This window comes from Perissodus microlepis, chromosome 13 (genome assembly GCF_051167445.1).
Source record: "Perissodus microlepis isolate ML-2025 ecotype Zambia chromosome 13, ASM5116744v1, whole genome shotgun sequence".
Classification (NCBI taxonomy): Eukaryota; Metazoa; Chordata; class Actinopteri; order Cichliformes; family Cichlidae; genus Perissodus; species Perissodus microlepis.
In genome coordinates, this window is record NC_140473.1 from 24,862,713 (window position 1) to 24,877,556 (window position 14,844).

At 40.3% G+C, this 14,844-nt stretch overlaps 1 protein-coding gene across 1 annotated transcript in view; it reads left to right on the forward strand.

Moving 5' to 3' along the window:
• Nucleotides 1–235: 235 nt before the first annotated feature.
• The window catches only part of spred2b (sprouty related EVH1 domain containing 2b), a 28,570-nt gene continuing 13,961 nt past the window's right edge, over nt 236–14,844 (forward strand). The window contains exon 1 of the mRNA XM_084948404.1: nt 236–858. Within this exon, the coding sequence (XP_084804530.1) occupies nt 833–858 (26 nt within the window). The 5' untranslated portion in view covers nt 236–832. The remainder of the gene's footprint in view (nt 859–14,844) is intronic.

Genomic DNA, 14,844 nt, shown 5'->3' on the forward strand with positions numbered 1-14,844 from the left:
CACTGGAATGTAGTTGGGGGGGTTTCTTTCTGTGAACTATCTGCACTGTGCCCAGTGAAGGATTTCATATGCGCACAAAGGTGACAATTGAGGTTTAAAATGAAGGATTCTCGAGAAATAAAGACGAGAGAGTGCGTTTGTCAAGAGACCCTTTGGCTTGCAGCCGTCGTGGGCCCTCCGTTAAAATGTAAACTACGTCACCGCTTCCGCCCCCTCCTCCTGCTATCCCTCCCCCTCTCCTCTCCCGCCTCCCTGCCCCGGCGTCGTTGGAGCTTCTCGGCCGCCTGCAATCCAACATGGAGTAGAGAGAGATGGGGCTCTAGCGGGGCCACCCCTCGGTAACAGCAGCGACGACGCGCTTTTTACGCACAACTGGAACCGGAGTCGTCGGCGAAAACATGCGCCTTAGGACTTAAAAACGGAGTGTGTGCCCTGTGCGCCCGTGTGTGTGTGTGAGAGAGAGAGTGCGTGCGAGTGTGAGTGAGTGAGTGTGTGTGTTTGGGCAGGGAGGGGGGTGTAATAGAAGACCGGAGCTGGATTAAGCTACAAAATTGTCCGTTCATGCTAGGTGATGGTGTGTTAAAGTTATAGTAAAGCGGGCATTCGCGATCCAGAAGAAAGAGGGTGGCTCCGGGGGTAAAAGAGGAAAATTTTAGGGGTAAAGAAGACGGAGGCGCAGCCAGTCGAAGGCAAGCAAAGAGCCGACACTCGCACAAAGGCGCAGGGGGGATTTATGCGGAATTGGAGACAGAATCGGAGGAGCCACGGTGAAAGAATGACAAGCGAAAAGTATGCAACCGCCGTGGTACATTACCTGAGGTGAAACGAGAAAATGATAGAAGAAACACACCCAAACGAGTAAGTACTGGGACTCAGAAGATTTCTCTATATGTTTACCGCTCTCTCTTTTCTGTCTTTTCCCCCTTGCTTCCCTCCGTGACTACAAGTTAGAGGTGATTGGAGCAACTTGATGGAATGTGCATTCTGTGCAGATCACTTCATGGTGTATGCTTTTTATTAATATTATTCTTTTTATTATTATTATTATTACGCTCAATTGGTTGGATTTGCTGTTTGATGCTGCTGTGAAGTAATGCATTGACAGTGCTGTCGAAGAGGGTTTTTAGGGCCCCCACCTCGGTGTAGACTCCAGGCTTGGGAAGGCAAGAGAGAAAGGAGAGGGGAGTGGGAGGAGGAGGAGGGGAATAAGCGTGGGTGGGTCGGAAACATTTTCTGAAAGGATCTGAAGCGAGAGAGCAGGCCCCTGTTGCAGCGTAACTTAGAAACTCCAGCACGCCCAGAAGTTACACCTTTTATAAATACACGCGCGGCGGCGAGCTCGCGAATCTTTTGTTTGTGCGTAGCTCGGAAGAAACAAACAAGCAAAAAAAAAACACTGAGCGGCGATTGCAGGGACATTTTCGCTTTGTTTTTTAGTCACATCTGTGTGTTTGTCTCTAACCGAAGGGGAAGTCTCACAGGATGTGAGATATCCGATATGCCTCATCCGCCATCTCTTTCTCAATCGCCCTCATTTGCATAGCCTACCACGCTCCATTCATAAAAAATAGCGATCGTAAACGTCGACTCAGCCTTAAAAAAAAGAAAAAGAAAGAAGAGAGACTGGTCCGTTTTTCCTAAACTGGAAACTGGCGAAGTTGTGTTTGACATGCACACGCGGGGATCGTGCTTTTTCTTCTGCGAACTATAGCTTCTACAAAGCTGTTAACTGCCTAGGCCCACAGATACGTTCGTGTGCGAACCGATGGGCCTGTACCCAAGCGGTTGACGCTTAGAATTTGCTTAACAGCAGATTAATATGCATTGTACTACCTTTACACTGTGTAGGGTGCAGAGCGCCAAAACAAATATAGATTATATAGCCTGTTCCTTTTTTTCAATCCTGCAGCCTTGTCAGGAAAAAACCCATATGTACAGACATACGAGCAGGCCTGCCAAACCATTTAATTTACTGGCTCCTGTTTGCATTTTTACAGCTCTGTTAGCCTAGCAGTATCGTCAGCGTCTGTCTCTGTCAGTCTACACGGGGCTGTGCTCGATGGGAATGCCTGCCTTGCAAATCTGTTGAGGGGGGTGGAAGGGCGAAGGGCACCGGAGGGGATGTTTGCGCTGCGGTGGCGTGACGCCGGCTCATTCATAAAAGCCTTCTAACCTTCAGCGCGTCCCCATTCATGCCTGCCGGCCGTACTCTGCTCTACGAAGCCAGCGTATGTGTGTCTGTTCCCGGTCCCAGGGCTTGAAAGAAGCAGGGACTGCGACCAAGCCTTTGTCTCTGCTTGTCATATGTTGCCAGACACACATTTGGGGTGGTGGTGGGGTGTTAGATGCAACCAAGAAATCAAACCACGCTTTGCTGTCTTGCCTGTCTTCTGAAACTCTGCATTTCCTGTATTAACATCTGTGCTAACTGTATCTTTATGGCCTTGTTCTGAGTCATGTGTTTCTGATAAACAGCGTTCTCATGGTGTGATGGGAAAAAGCACTCAAAAGAACCGTGGCTGATTGACTATCAATTGGCAAAAGAAGCCTTTTTATGTTTTTATGATTCATTATTTTACACTAAAATGGGCAAAAAGATCAGTTAAAGTTCTTGCAGTCATTAAAACCGGCCTATATAAGCTTCTAAATGCAATAATAGTAAATTTTTTTAGTGGCAAAGACTTTACAAAAGTGAAAATAGACGCCACTGCATGGCAAAAAAAACTGCTCAGGATCGGTTAGGGGAACACTCAAAGAGCCACAGTATTGCACAATAAACATCAGGTGGTTTTAATGTATGAACCTTTGGCTGCCAGATTTTAATTTATCTTTTGGTTTTATTTTATTTTTTCTTTTGGACTGAATTAGACTGTCTGGAAACGTCTGACAGCTGCAGATTTGCCATCGCAGTCCATATGTTTGTATCTAAATAGGAATATAGTCAAATAAAATCACCAGTAACAGGCCAAGGTTTTTTTTAATCCACATCTTTCTCTAATTGGTTTTTTGTTGCAGTAATAACTTTATTCTGCATGGTACAAAATCTCCTTTTTTGTATTGTTTTTTAATGTGAACCACTCGGCTATGTGGCCTCATAAAGGTTTTTATTGTCCAGTTACTGGAAGGAAGTGATCGGCTGTTGTCATCTGCAACTTTGCGTGTTGTGGCTTTCTTATCAGAAATTACACCTTTTGTGGGATTACAGGTGTGTCAGGAAGTAAGACACACCTTTTTATGTCATGTTGTGCAGCAGTGTCACTGCTTCTTTTACAGCTTCAGTTTTATTGTGCGTCTTTAGCTTGTCTTTGTTGATCCATGCTATGGACATGGTCACATGCCCATGTGTCAGCCTACTATCAGCAGGCATTGTGTTTAGTAGCGCACACACATAGTTTTTGAGAGGATCTTTTGTTGACTGCATACCTTAAACTATAATGTCACTATCCTCTTTGGAGGATGTCCCTCTTTTGCACCGTCCTTCTGGGGACATTTATTACCTTTTATAGAAGTAGAAGCTCTCCCCTGCACCGAGAGTCACAACACGAGCCGAGGACGTATTGATCTAATGTGAGCTGCTGCAGGGTCAGCATGTGCACAGTCAGTATTAGACAGGAGATGTCCAGTGACATTCAGAGAAGGTCAACATAGCATCGAAATATAATCCCTGAATAAAAGCACTCATCAATTGACCAACCCAGGCGTTAGCAGGCCTGCACGTTCCCCCAGCAGGATTGTTCTGTTCCTCGCACATAATGCTTTTCTCCATTAGCAGCATTCGACATAACAGAGTATAATTAACCTGACAGGAGTTTTAGGGCAAAGCTCATCGCCAAAAACAGAGTAGAGCTAAGGTTAAGATAAACCATAAGAGGTGTCCCCACTAGCACGTTTCATTAGTGCATGAACCATAATTAGTCATGTTGGAGCTGCACTTTTGTAACAAGTGCACATTATGTTAAAGAAATACTGCTTACACTGTTATGAAACCTATTTTGTTGGCTGTACATGTTACCTCAGCTGGCCTTGTCTCTTGTTTTGTAATTCAATAAACGAGAACACTCTCAGCTAGGTAGTTAGTGCAAGCTTTTTAAGAAAGCTCTAGCTTTAAAGTCCTGCTGTAAAGTTCAACATTTTAACACCTCGATTGACTCGCATTTCTAGTTAGTTTGCCCTGTGGCCTTTCAGGGAACTACAGGGCTGTTTTGGCATGTTTATTTGGGCTGTTTGTTTGTTTTTTATGGAAGTTGAAATGTAATGTATTTATTGAGGCCTTTGTCTTTTGTGTGTAAATTGACCTTGGGTTTCTCTAAGGATGCTATATGATTGTTATTATTCATGGTAAGTTGTTTCTGCCACTAAAAAAGTAAAAAATAAGTTGAAATTTTGAGTTGAGTATTTTCCAAATTTCAAGTGATTTCTGCCTGTAAGTTGACATTTTGAGACACATAACTGAAAATTTTGACTTTTTATTTCTTTTCTTTTTTTAGTGTTGGAAACAGACTTTCATATTTTTACACTCTGAGGTTGCCAATGAATTCTAACATGATGAACATAGTGAAAGGGTATATTTTACACAAAGTAGGATCTTTTTGTAACTTCAACCACAAAATGCTCCTTGTTCAGACTTAACTTTAATGCGTTTGTGCCATTCACCCTATCTGCCACCTACTATGAACTTTTTCTGCTCTTTTAAGTGGAAAAGCTCCTGTATGTCGCTTCAGGAATGCTCGCAAGGGTTGTTTCACACTGTATCCGTCATTTACCAGTAAGATCACAAAACATCAAAAAGTTCTCCAAATGTGTTGCAGGATTTATTGCAGCGAGGGCAAAACTCAAACAGGAGACTTTGCCTCCATGTGTTGGGAGTCACTTTGCATTGCCTAGCAAGGCTCTGTTTGTTTCTTTCTTTCATTTGGAAATTTTTCTGTTGGTATTTTAGCATGCTCGGACGCATTCTACTGTCAAACTTGCATTGTAGATGGCTAACTGGTCTTTCATGTATACAGTGTTTTCATATACTGTAACAAGAGTACATAAATATAACAAAACAGTCTGGGAAGCGTGCATAGACCGACCAACTCAGTGGTGGGAAAGAAACTCAGATGGGCTTGTTTAGCAGCTTCTCTTTTATGCTATGTTAGAACAGCAGAAACATGATAATATCCTAAAAGAAGAAATACTCTTTGTATTAACCAACCTGCAAGACAGATGCAGTACTTTGAGTATCATTGTTAGTACAGCGGCAGTTTATTTAGGTTCATATCTGGGTAAATATCAAGTCCACATATGTGGATACACATAATTAACATAATAACTTCCTTTACAGACCTTTTGCATTTCTTCTTTCAGTCTGTACTCCCTCTGCACGCTCACACATATGCACACATCATGTGGAACAGATCCCTTTTCACAGTGTTTCCTGTGTTTTACAGAGCAGCTCATCACTGGTTGCTATCCGGAGCCTTTATATAATGGCCCGAGCTGTTTATATCGAGAGACTAAACAATGGAGCTGGATTGTTTGTCTGTTTTTTTTACTAATCTCTGCTCATCAGCTGACTAGATGACCAAGATTATAATAGCTCAAGTTTTCATTCACTCCACTCTGTGTTTTTCGCTTGTCACACCACGTGTAGAACAATCCATTGGGCTGGTTACTGAAAACACTTCTTCTCAGTGTGTGAACCCTGTGAACTTCCATTTCGTCAATAACCACTTTACGTTCGTGCTTAGTTTGGTTTGGTATTTCATTACCCTAATAATTTACTTAAATCAACACAAACAGTGCAGTTTGCATGCATGCAGTCTGTTATTTTGTAGATAAATAAAACTGTATTGTGGGTTTTCTGTTATCCTGGCTGATTATTAATCTCAAACCTGTTGGCATTTATAATTTAGCTTTTTGTCTACCAGTGCCATATTTTCTTCTTGTATGATGGCTAAAATAATACAGGTGTGTTAGATAAAATGAGAGTGTACTTTGATTACTTTTTTACACTTACTGATAACACGACCTAAGACTTTATTTTGCAAATTTAAAGGGAACCTACTCTACTTTTCCTTAATTTTGCCCATGCAAATTAATCATACTCAGTTTTTCAAATAATGAGATCATCGTATGTACAAGTAATTGTGAAACTCTAGGTTTCAGACAGTTTTTTCTGCCCTTGGCTACGTATTATGTCAAGTTAGTCATATGAGGCTGTGAGCACAAGAGCGCCACCCACTCACTCTTGAAATCTTTTGTTTGCGAGCGGCACTCAGTTAAAATAAAGTTGGCTAAAACAGGTAGTTTCAATAGATGGACTGAGGGGCTGTGCCAAAGCCCGGTATACGATAAATGAAGCGAAGCCTGGGAGCTAGTTCAGACAGGAAACTTGAGCTGTACTGCCTCATGCAGGCAGCTCGAGTGTGCATGAGGCAGTGCAACCCACCTCTCTCTCCTTACATCATGCACCAAACACAACTACCCCAATGTGGTGGTCTATTTGAGTTGAAGTATTTCCCACTTCTCCTGCAGACATGTCGGTGCATTTCTGCCTGCTTTTTCAACCCCTCCACCACCCCAGCATCCACCTGTGGGATCTAGGGGGATGTTTACTCATCGCTCACTAATTTCCGTGTGTGTCATATCTGCAGGGAATGAGAAGCCTGGAGCCCAAGTTCGGACTTTGTTATTCTGCTGCAATAAACCATTTCAAACATGCGTTTTCTGACTGAATAAGGATTGTATTGAAGTGTTACTCTAGTAGTAGAGTTACAATCAAATAAAAACATTTAATTCAAAATCAGAACAATAGATCCTATTATTCACGTCATGTACAAAACAATCTCTTGTTTATTCACCTTTGCTGACCTTAGCTGAGCAAACTGGTTTTTAATTGTGAAATAAGTTCCACCACACTTTGTGAGATTCACTTTCATTTCACATAGTTTCAAACCAGATGTTTCAGGATAAAATGAAAAGTATTCCTACACCCATGAAAAAGAGAAATGCTGAGGTTGGTTAATCCCAAACAGCATCTTGAAAGATTTCAGTCGCTCATGTGTAGCGGTAAGAATAAGTATATTTAAACGAAGCCTAAAGAGAACAGATGTCCTGCTGTTTATTATGCAAATAACTTTCCCTTTCTTTAATGCCCTGGAGTAGCAACACGGGGAGACCAATCACAAGATAAACCATTGACATCTGACAGTTTAGATGTGAGCATCTACCTGATTAAAAGACCAAGGTTGGCACAGATGTAGATTACAGATGTAAAGTCAATTAAAATAGTTTCCCCCCTCCTTTCACCGATCACTTAACGGGTGGCCAAAGTGTCAGGTTTTAATGGAACCTAAGCGGATACCTGGTAAAGAGCCTTAAGTTGGTTTAGTCGCCTTTAAGAGGTTTAGAGGTTTAGAATCAGCTTTATTTCAGTAAAGTTCATGTTTAGATGGAGGTGCTGCTGCAGAGTCACCTTCACACCGATGGCTTTCTCTTGGTGTACAAACACAATGCTGGAAACACTGAATAGCTCAGCGCTCATGTTCTAACTGGTCATTTGGAAATGGGATGTTTTCCTTTAACACTTCTCTGAATATTGTTGACCTCTCTGATGTCGGTTGACCCATTCGCACTCATTCACACTGGCAGCTCAAGTCTTGTGCTGCCAAAACATGTGACCGTTCCATATAACAACAGCTGATTGACAGAAAGCTGATCAAACTTCCCCTGAGGAGCCTCCGGTGTCAATAATTGTGAATGAACTCTCTTCACCCAACCCCCACTCTATTGCCCTCTGAATGAAAGCCAGAACAGGAAAGAACAACATTGTAAGATAATTCCCCATACTGTTGAGCTTCATAAATCTATTTTCATATTGTTTTTACGCAGTGTGCTTTATAGCGTGCCTCTAATTAATGTACACGCTACTCGCCAATTGTAGCAAGCTGCCTTGTAAGACACGAGGAGTTGTCTTACCAAGATTTTGATAGCAGCACACATTTTTGCCCACACATTTGATCAGAAATACACACCACTCCACAGAAGCTGTTTGTCACACATCCTGGTTAGATTATTAAAATATGAAATAATTAATATGTTAAACATAACGAGGCTCTCTATGCTCAACCTAGCATATAGCCAATAAGCAATGAACTTCACTAGTTGTACGATGAAGGGGATATTCACATTTATTTTCCTCCAGTTATTCCATTAAATTAATATTATGTCATCTTTAGCAATTTTCGTGGTAATGAGTTCATCCAACTGTTATGTTGTGCTTATCTAAAACCAGGTTGCATCAGCAGCAGATCAAGCAGGATTTTCTAGATGTCCCCCTGCCCAAAAACATTGTTTAGTTCCTCCTGGAGGAGATATAATCTCTCCAGCAGGATCTGCTTGTAGTTCGAGTCTGATCCCAGGTGGGTAGGTCCAGTAAGCATAAGCTCTGAGCTCCTTATCCCATCTGTAAGGCCCAGCATGTTGACTACTTGTATTTCCAACCTTCTCTTTCAGTCATTACTCAAATCTCAAGACTGTGGGTGTGCTCTGTCCTCACTACAACAGTCTGGTACAAAGCTTACATTACCGCTGACGCCCTGCCAATCTAACAGTCCACCTCATGCTCCACATATTACCTTTTTTTTGCTATAGCTTCATGTCAGCATTTCCAGGTCTAACTGCCACACACATGACGTCCATGCTTGCACCTTTGCACAGAAATGATCATGCATATGAAGACTAGCTACACTGATAGCCTGCAACGTTATCACAAAATGAGAGAAAGCAGACAGAGGGGCATTGCTGTTTTCTGGTTAGTTTTTTTTTCGCTTAGAACTTAGAGAGTCTACTTTTGTCTTTTTGTTTCATCGTGTGAATTTTTGTTGGTGAAAGAGTGCACAGTGGACGTGAGGCTTGTGAGTTGAAGATAGGGGAGTTCAGGGTTGCCACCACAACCCTTGTGCTCTAAGCTCTACGTTCTTGTGAACCAGAACGGTTAGCTTAAATAATGCATCTAAATGACAAAATGTTCACCTTTGTTCAGTTCAGTAATTTTTGCACATATAGGAACAACTGATATGTAGTGCATATGTTATGACTTAATAACATTTTACTGATCTCTAAAGCTGATCTCTAACCACTCTTGCCACTTCATTTCTGGTCACTCTGAAGTAAACTAACACATATTCACACATGTTTGGTCTGAACATGAGTGAAGGAACTCACAAGTTTCAAAGTTACAGTGATGTGAAACAGAAAACATCAAGTCCAAACATTTAAGAAATATTTAATCAGCTCTGCTCTACATGTGGCCTTACTCACAGCAGTTACTGAGGCGGAAGTGTGAAACACTGTAAGCATTCAGTACAATAAAGCAACCCTTATTCTGATGGACCTTTCTGTCACTTCCTGACACAGGGAGCATGTGTGTTGTGTTCAGATGTACATAGAGACGTGGGTGTGTGTATGTGTTCTGTTGATCAGGCAGAGGCGCGGCCAGCTATTCCTTATCAGAGGAAGTATAGCCACTGTTATCACACATGGTTGGGCTGCCCTCACTGGCCTTTTTATCTGTCAAAGATGAGTTGGATTCCAGGCCTGATAACCAGTGCACTTCCGACCCCCTTTCACTGTTTTATTGCAATATTGTTACACACAGACGACGTCAAGTATTGTCGGGGTTTGGCTATCTGTGGAGCACTTTTAACAGTGTATAATCTAAAAGAGTGTATTCAGTGTTTTTGTGGTTCAACAGCAAGTGTAAGCAAAATGGGGAATTAAAAACAGTTGAGACATAAAGGCAAATAACAATGACAGTGCAATAAATAGTTTTCACTCAACAGGTGTGTACTCCACCCACATCACATTTCCTTATTATGATGACTCGCTTATAAGGTGTGGAGCAGACATAAAAATAAAAAGAACAGAATGATTACTGCAATGAACCACTTGAACCGGAGAGACTGTTCTTACAAGTTCATGTTACACTGAATTGTTTAGACTTTTAGAGTGGACATGGAGTTCTAGCTAATGCAACAAATGCGTGTTAATTTAAATGAAAAGATGTTTCTGTAAGGATTCTGGTTTTTCTGTTTGTTTGTTTCCTTCGTTTCTAAAGATTTAGCAGTAATATCTGAACCACGTGTACACAGTGTCATTGGATAGGGAGACATTTGCATTTTCATATCTTTATATTTACACTACTAACTGTTACGGAGCCTTATGCCAGCTGATTGCTTTGGTTTCCAGTAGCAACTTGACACTTGTTTTAGTTGTCATCACAAAAGGTGGAGACCAAAAATGTAGCTAAACTGAAAGTGAATCTGAACGAGTCAGTTTTGTGTTTACAGCTTGCTTCACTTGCCTTCAAGTGGAAAAAGATGAGCTGATGTAAATTTAACAAGTACAGAATTTACAGTTAATAATGTACAATAATAAATTCTACTAACACCAGTAGGGAGTCCCTTTTGAAGCAGAAAAATATGCAAGTAGTTGTGCCTTCTGATAGCAGCTTGGGTGAGGCCAAAACTGTCCTGTGGTCTGGTACAGTCAAAATGTTAAGTGTTAATTTCTTTATGAAAATATTAGGCGGAAAATCTTTACCTCCAGGGTAAAGAGATGAGAGACCATGCTGCATGTTATCAGCACAGATTACAAATTCCAAGATATTGGTGTGGAGCTTGCATTAGGGTGCACTGCGTTGGTAATGAGCACATCTGTGAGAGCACCATTCATGCTGAAAGTCGACTTTGCCCAGGAAGTCCATTAATGCCAAACTACATTCTGCACATCTAACAACAGCATGGCTCCATAGTTAGAGTGCAAAGTACTGGCCTGTCTGGACTTCAAATTTATAAGCCATTTAAAACATTTAGTGGATTTTATTATACACTTAAAAAATGACAAAGACCCAAAACTCTCGAGCTTTTAACAGGTGAGAATGTTAGTTAAGTGTTCGTAAATGAAGAGGTGATGTAACATTTTGGTAAAGAATTGGGAAACACAATCTTGTTTCTCTTCAGATTATATAAATCTCTCACATTTTACTAAAAACGATCTAAAAATCTTCACTTTTAACAATTTGATTATATTACATTAAATGTTTTATTTATATTTTACACAACATCCCAGCTTTTTTGAAACAGAACTGTGCTCCAGCCTGGATTTCTTATTTCTATTAAGGTAATGGCTACCATGAGCTCAATGAACTTGTTGGTATGATTGCATGCCAAGCTGCTGAATCTGGCGCTGTGAGGTATTGTCAGGCTGTACTGCAAAGCAAACAAAAGCAATTGGCTGGCAACTGCAGTGCTGTTTTTCTTAAGAAATGGAAGCCAGACACACCTTGAACCTTTGACCTGAAGTCTCATATTAAATTAGAAATGGATGTGATGCTTGATTTCCTTATCAGCAGGTAGGTAAGCTCACCAAGTCTTTCTTCTAAACCAAGTCATTTTCTGATGCAACAAACTGTACCCTTATCCCGCCCAAAGAGACTTTGAAAAGTGTTTGCAGTCTCAACTTAAAGCTTGAGATCACAAACCCACCAAATATTAGACAATCATATTTTAGAATGGTCCATGTACAGTTAGAGATGCTGTGTACCGTATGTGAATTCCTCTTTAATTGGTGATTATAAATAGTCTACAAACTATAGTACTGTACAAAGTTCTCAAGAGTCACAGCCTCAGCCGTATTTTACAGATGTCTGTAGACACTCGCTGTTATTCCGCTCTCCTGGTAATTTGAACAAAAAAAGTTCAAATTTGTTTTTTAAGGACACACGACGCACCATGTCCAGATATGTCATCCAAAAGGTTTTTCTGCAGCACATTGTTGGTGCAAAAGTATTACTTCATGCCGGTCAAACTGTGTTATATTAGGCAATTTTCATAGATTCAGCTAAAAAAAAAAAAACAGGAGCAAATTATGTATTTTTGTGCAGGCTGCTAGTAACAAAAAGCTTAAATGTACATTTTAAAACTTGGTGCCTTGCTAAGCTTTCTATATGTGTAGAAACTAAATTATTCAACATTCATTCCTAGAGTTAGGTGCTTGAATGATTAACAAAATAATATTCCTTTCAAAATGGTCAGGTATGAGTACTGCAGTGAAAATAAGAGAAAAAGCTGTGAATGTCCAAAGAAAGCCTTTGATTTTCAGGAAGCCTGGGGAACTATTGCTTAAGACCACTTTAAAAAATTACATTGAGTTCAGGCTCCTAAAGAAATGAAGGATGGCACAAGACTTTTGCACGGTACTGTACCTTTTCTCAAAATGGGTATTGCAATCCTTTTTCAGCATCAGTACCTCTTGCAACATTCGTGTGGACAGAATTAGATTCACAGTTCCCAAATGTATGTGTGTGTAAGAATGTGTGACCATTCCAAGTGTATTAAATTAGTGTGTAGCTGCTGGTTGTGGTTGTCTGTGTGTCCCCGCCACAGATTATAGGGCCTGTCGGCAGACGGGGCTCTAAACATGGGTCACAAGACAGCCCAAAATGTGACAAGTTCATCTCAGAGAGCTGATAGCTGGTATCGTGTGTCTTAAAGCACATGTGCTTATATAGCACAGAATTTAGTGTTATTTCTGTATGTGGGTGGCCTGGATGTGTGGTTCTGTATGGAAATATGTCATACATGTGTTTGAGTCATGTTGAACCACTGTGGTACTTTCATATAAAAGCAGAGCGTGGATTTTTTTTTAAACATTTTTCAGTTTAAGAGCAAAAATGATGTCAATGAACCGAAATAGCTTAGTCGTTCCTAAACAGGGGTGCAAATGGTCCAGGGTTACTTCTGTAGTAGCCAGTGGTTAAATGGGTAAAAATGACCTCAAGTACCGGTGGTGAAAAAAACAGATATTATGATGTAATTATAAGATTGAGTGCACCTGAATAGGTTAGAAATATTAACTAAAAATAATGGGTAAGCAGTAGATACCTTGTACTCAGATAATTATAGATAAATGTTTAAAACAGATAAGCAATTGAAAAGCAATTTAATTGGAAGAAAATACATACATATATATTTTTGTCTTATGAGCAGTGGTTGTCAGGTGGTTCTGCTCTGTATCCTTGGTTGTTTCCCTTTTGCAGACACATTTGACACTACAAACATACCATAATCTGCTTGTTAACTGTATTGTATCATCAACCATATAGATGTAAAACTATATTACCGCCTGTTTGACCTTTGAAATTAATCTTGTCTTGTTTTTTGTCCATGATTAATAGTAAGCTTCTTTTCTTAAATTAGTACACCACCATTTCTATTTTTAGATTTCATTTTTATTTCCTTTGTTGCTACTTAATTTTTCCACACGGTAAAGTAGAGCTCAAATAATAATTTTTACCTACGCCTGTTGTGGCTTGACATAGCAGATGAATAATATCTGCCTACAGAGTGTATTGCTATAGCCAGAAACGACACATGTGCATCTGTCTACTTTCTAACCACATACCTAATTAGTATTGCAGTGGGGCTGGATCATATCCCAGCTGACAGAAAGAGGCCATACATACTGGACAGATCGCCAGTCCATCACAGGGCCAATAACAACACTAAATCTTTAATGCTTCACACTGAGTAATATTTCTTGCTAAGTAGATTTTGGGTAGTGTCTTTGAGTTTCTAATTCAAGTAACTTTAAATTTCTGAATGGAAACAAAAGCTCAGGAGTTGTGGGTGAATCTCTGGTTGCTTTTCTGTTTGTGCAGTTTGACTGCTGTCACCCAGTCAGTCTGTCATTCACTCAATTTTATGAATGTGTGTGGGTGGGAGCTGGTGAACCAGTTTTGCCACCTGTGTGTGTAGGTGTGTGTGTGTGCATTGAGTCCTTAGTACTGTTAGCTAATTATATAACAACGCTTTTCTCATTCACTCCCACTCATCCTCCCTCCCTCACTTCATCACTCTCTTTTTATGTTTGTCGTTATCTCTTCATGCTTCTCCCCCACACGCGTACACAAACACACATGAACGCACACGCAGCACAGCATCAATAGTTCATACATGGGTACATGCATGTGGATTGCAACCATGTCCATTGTGTACACGTACAGTGGTGACTGTCATGCTTACACATACCATGTATTTTACTATCAGCCTCCGGTGTATTGTCTCCGGTTTCAGTTTTTGTCATCTGCTTTGTACTTCTTATAGAATAAACTGTATTATCTGTCAGCTTGTATAACTTGTGGCTCCAATCCAATGTTGTCTCATCTAAATGGTGCAGACGACTCCATTTCCGATTTAGGCACAAAGAACAAAAAGACATAACATGGATAATGTGGGACTTCTAACTAGGCTGCAGCCATTTTGTACAAGTAATTAGTAAATTGTTTTTTTAATTCCCTTTTATTAACAAGAATTTGAAAAAAAATTGCAGAAAATGCGATTTCAAGACTTATTTTATTACCACTAATTGCTGCAGTTTGCATGCAAGATGCTGACGTGTCTGCAAAAATTCGCCAACAGTACAATAAAAAAATAATCCTGTATTTTAAGTGAGCACACAATATATGTGCCTAGTGGATTTATCACTCAGGCAGTTGAGAGCAATTTTTAAGTATACACTATTTCTAAAATTTCCCTTTGTTAAAAAAGGAATTCAGTTTACAGTCATACTAATGCCCTGCCACATGTACATGGGTATTTTAGAAAACATACTGTTTTTTTCTAAGCATTTTAGTCTTACTTCTATGCATTTTAAGTCACTGAAAACTGAACGTTTGAAAAATTCCTTCCAGAGTTAAGACTTTCCAGATGTCTCCAACGTCAGAAATGTGCACATTCATTCCCTTTTTTCAGGTCAGACTGTGGGCTGCATTACTGTTTGTAGGCTTCTAAATACACA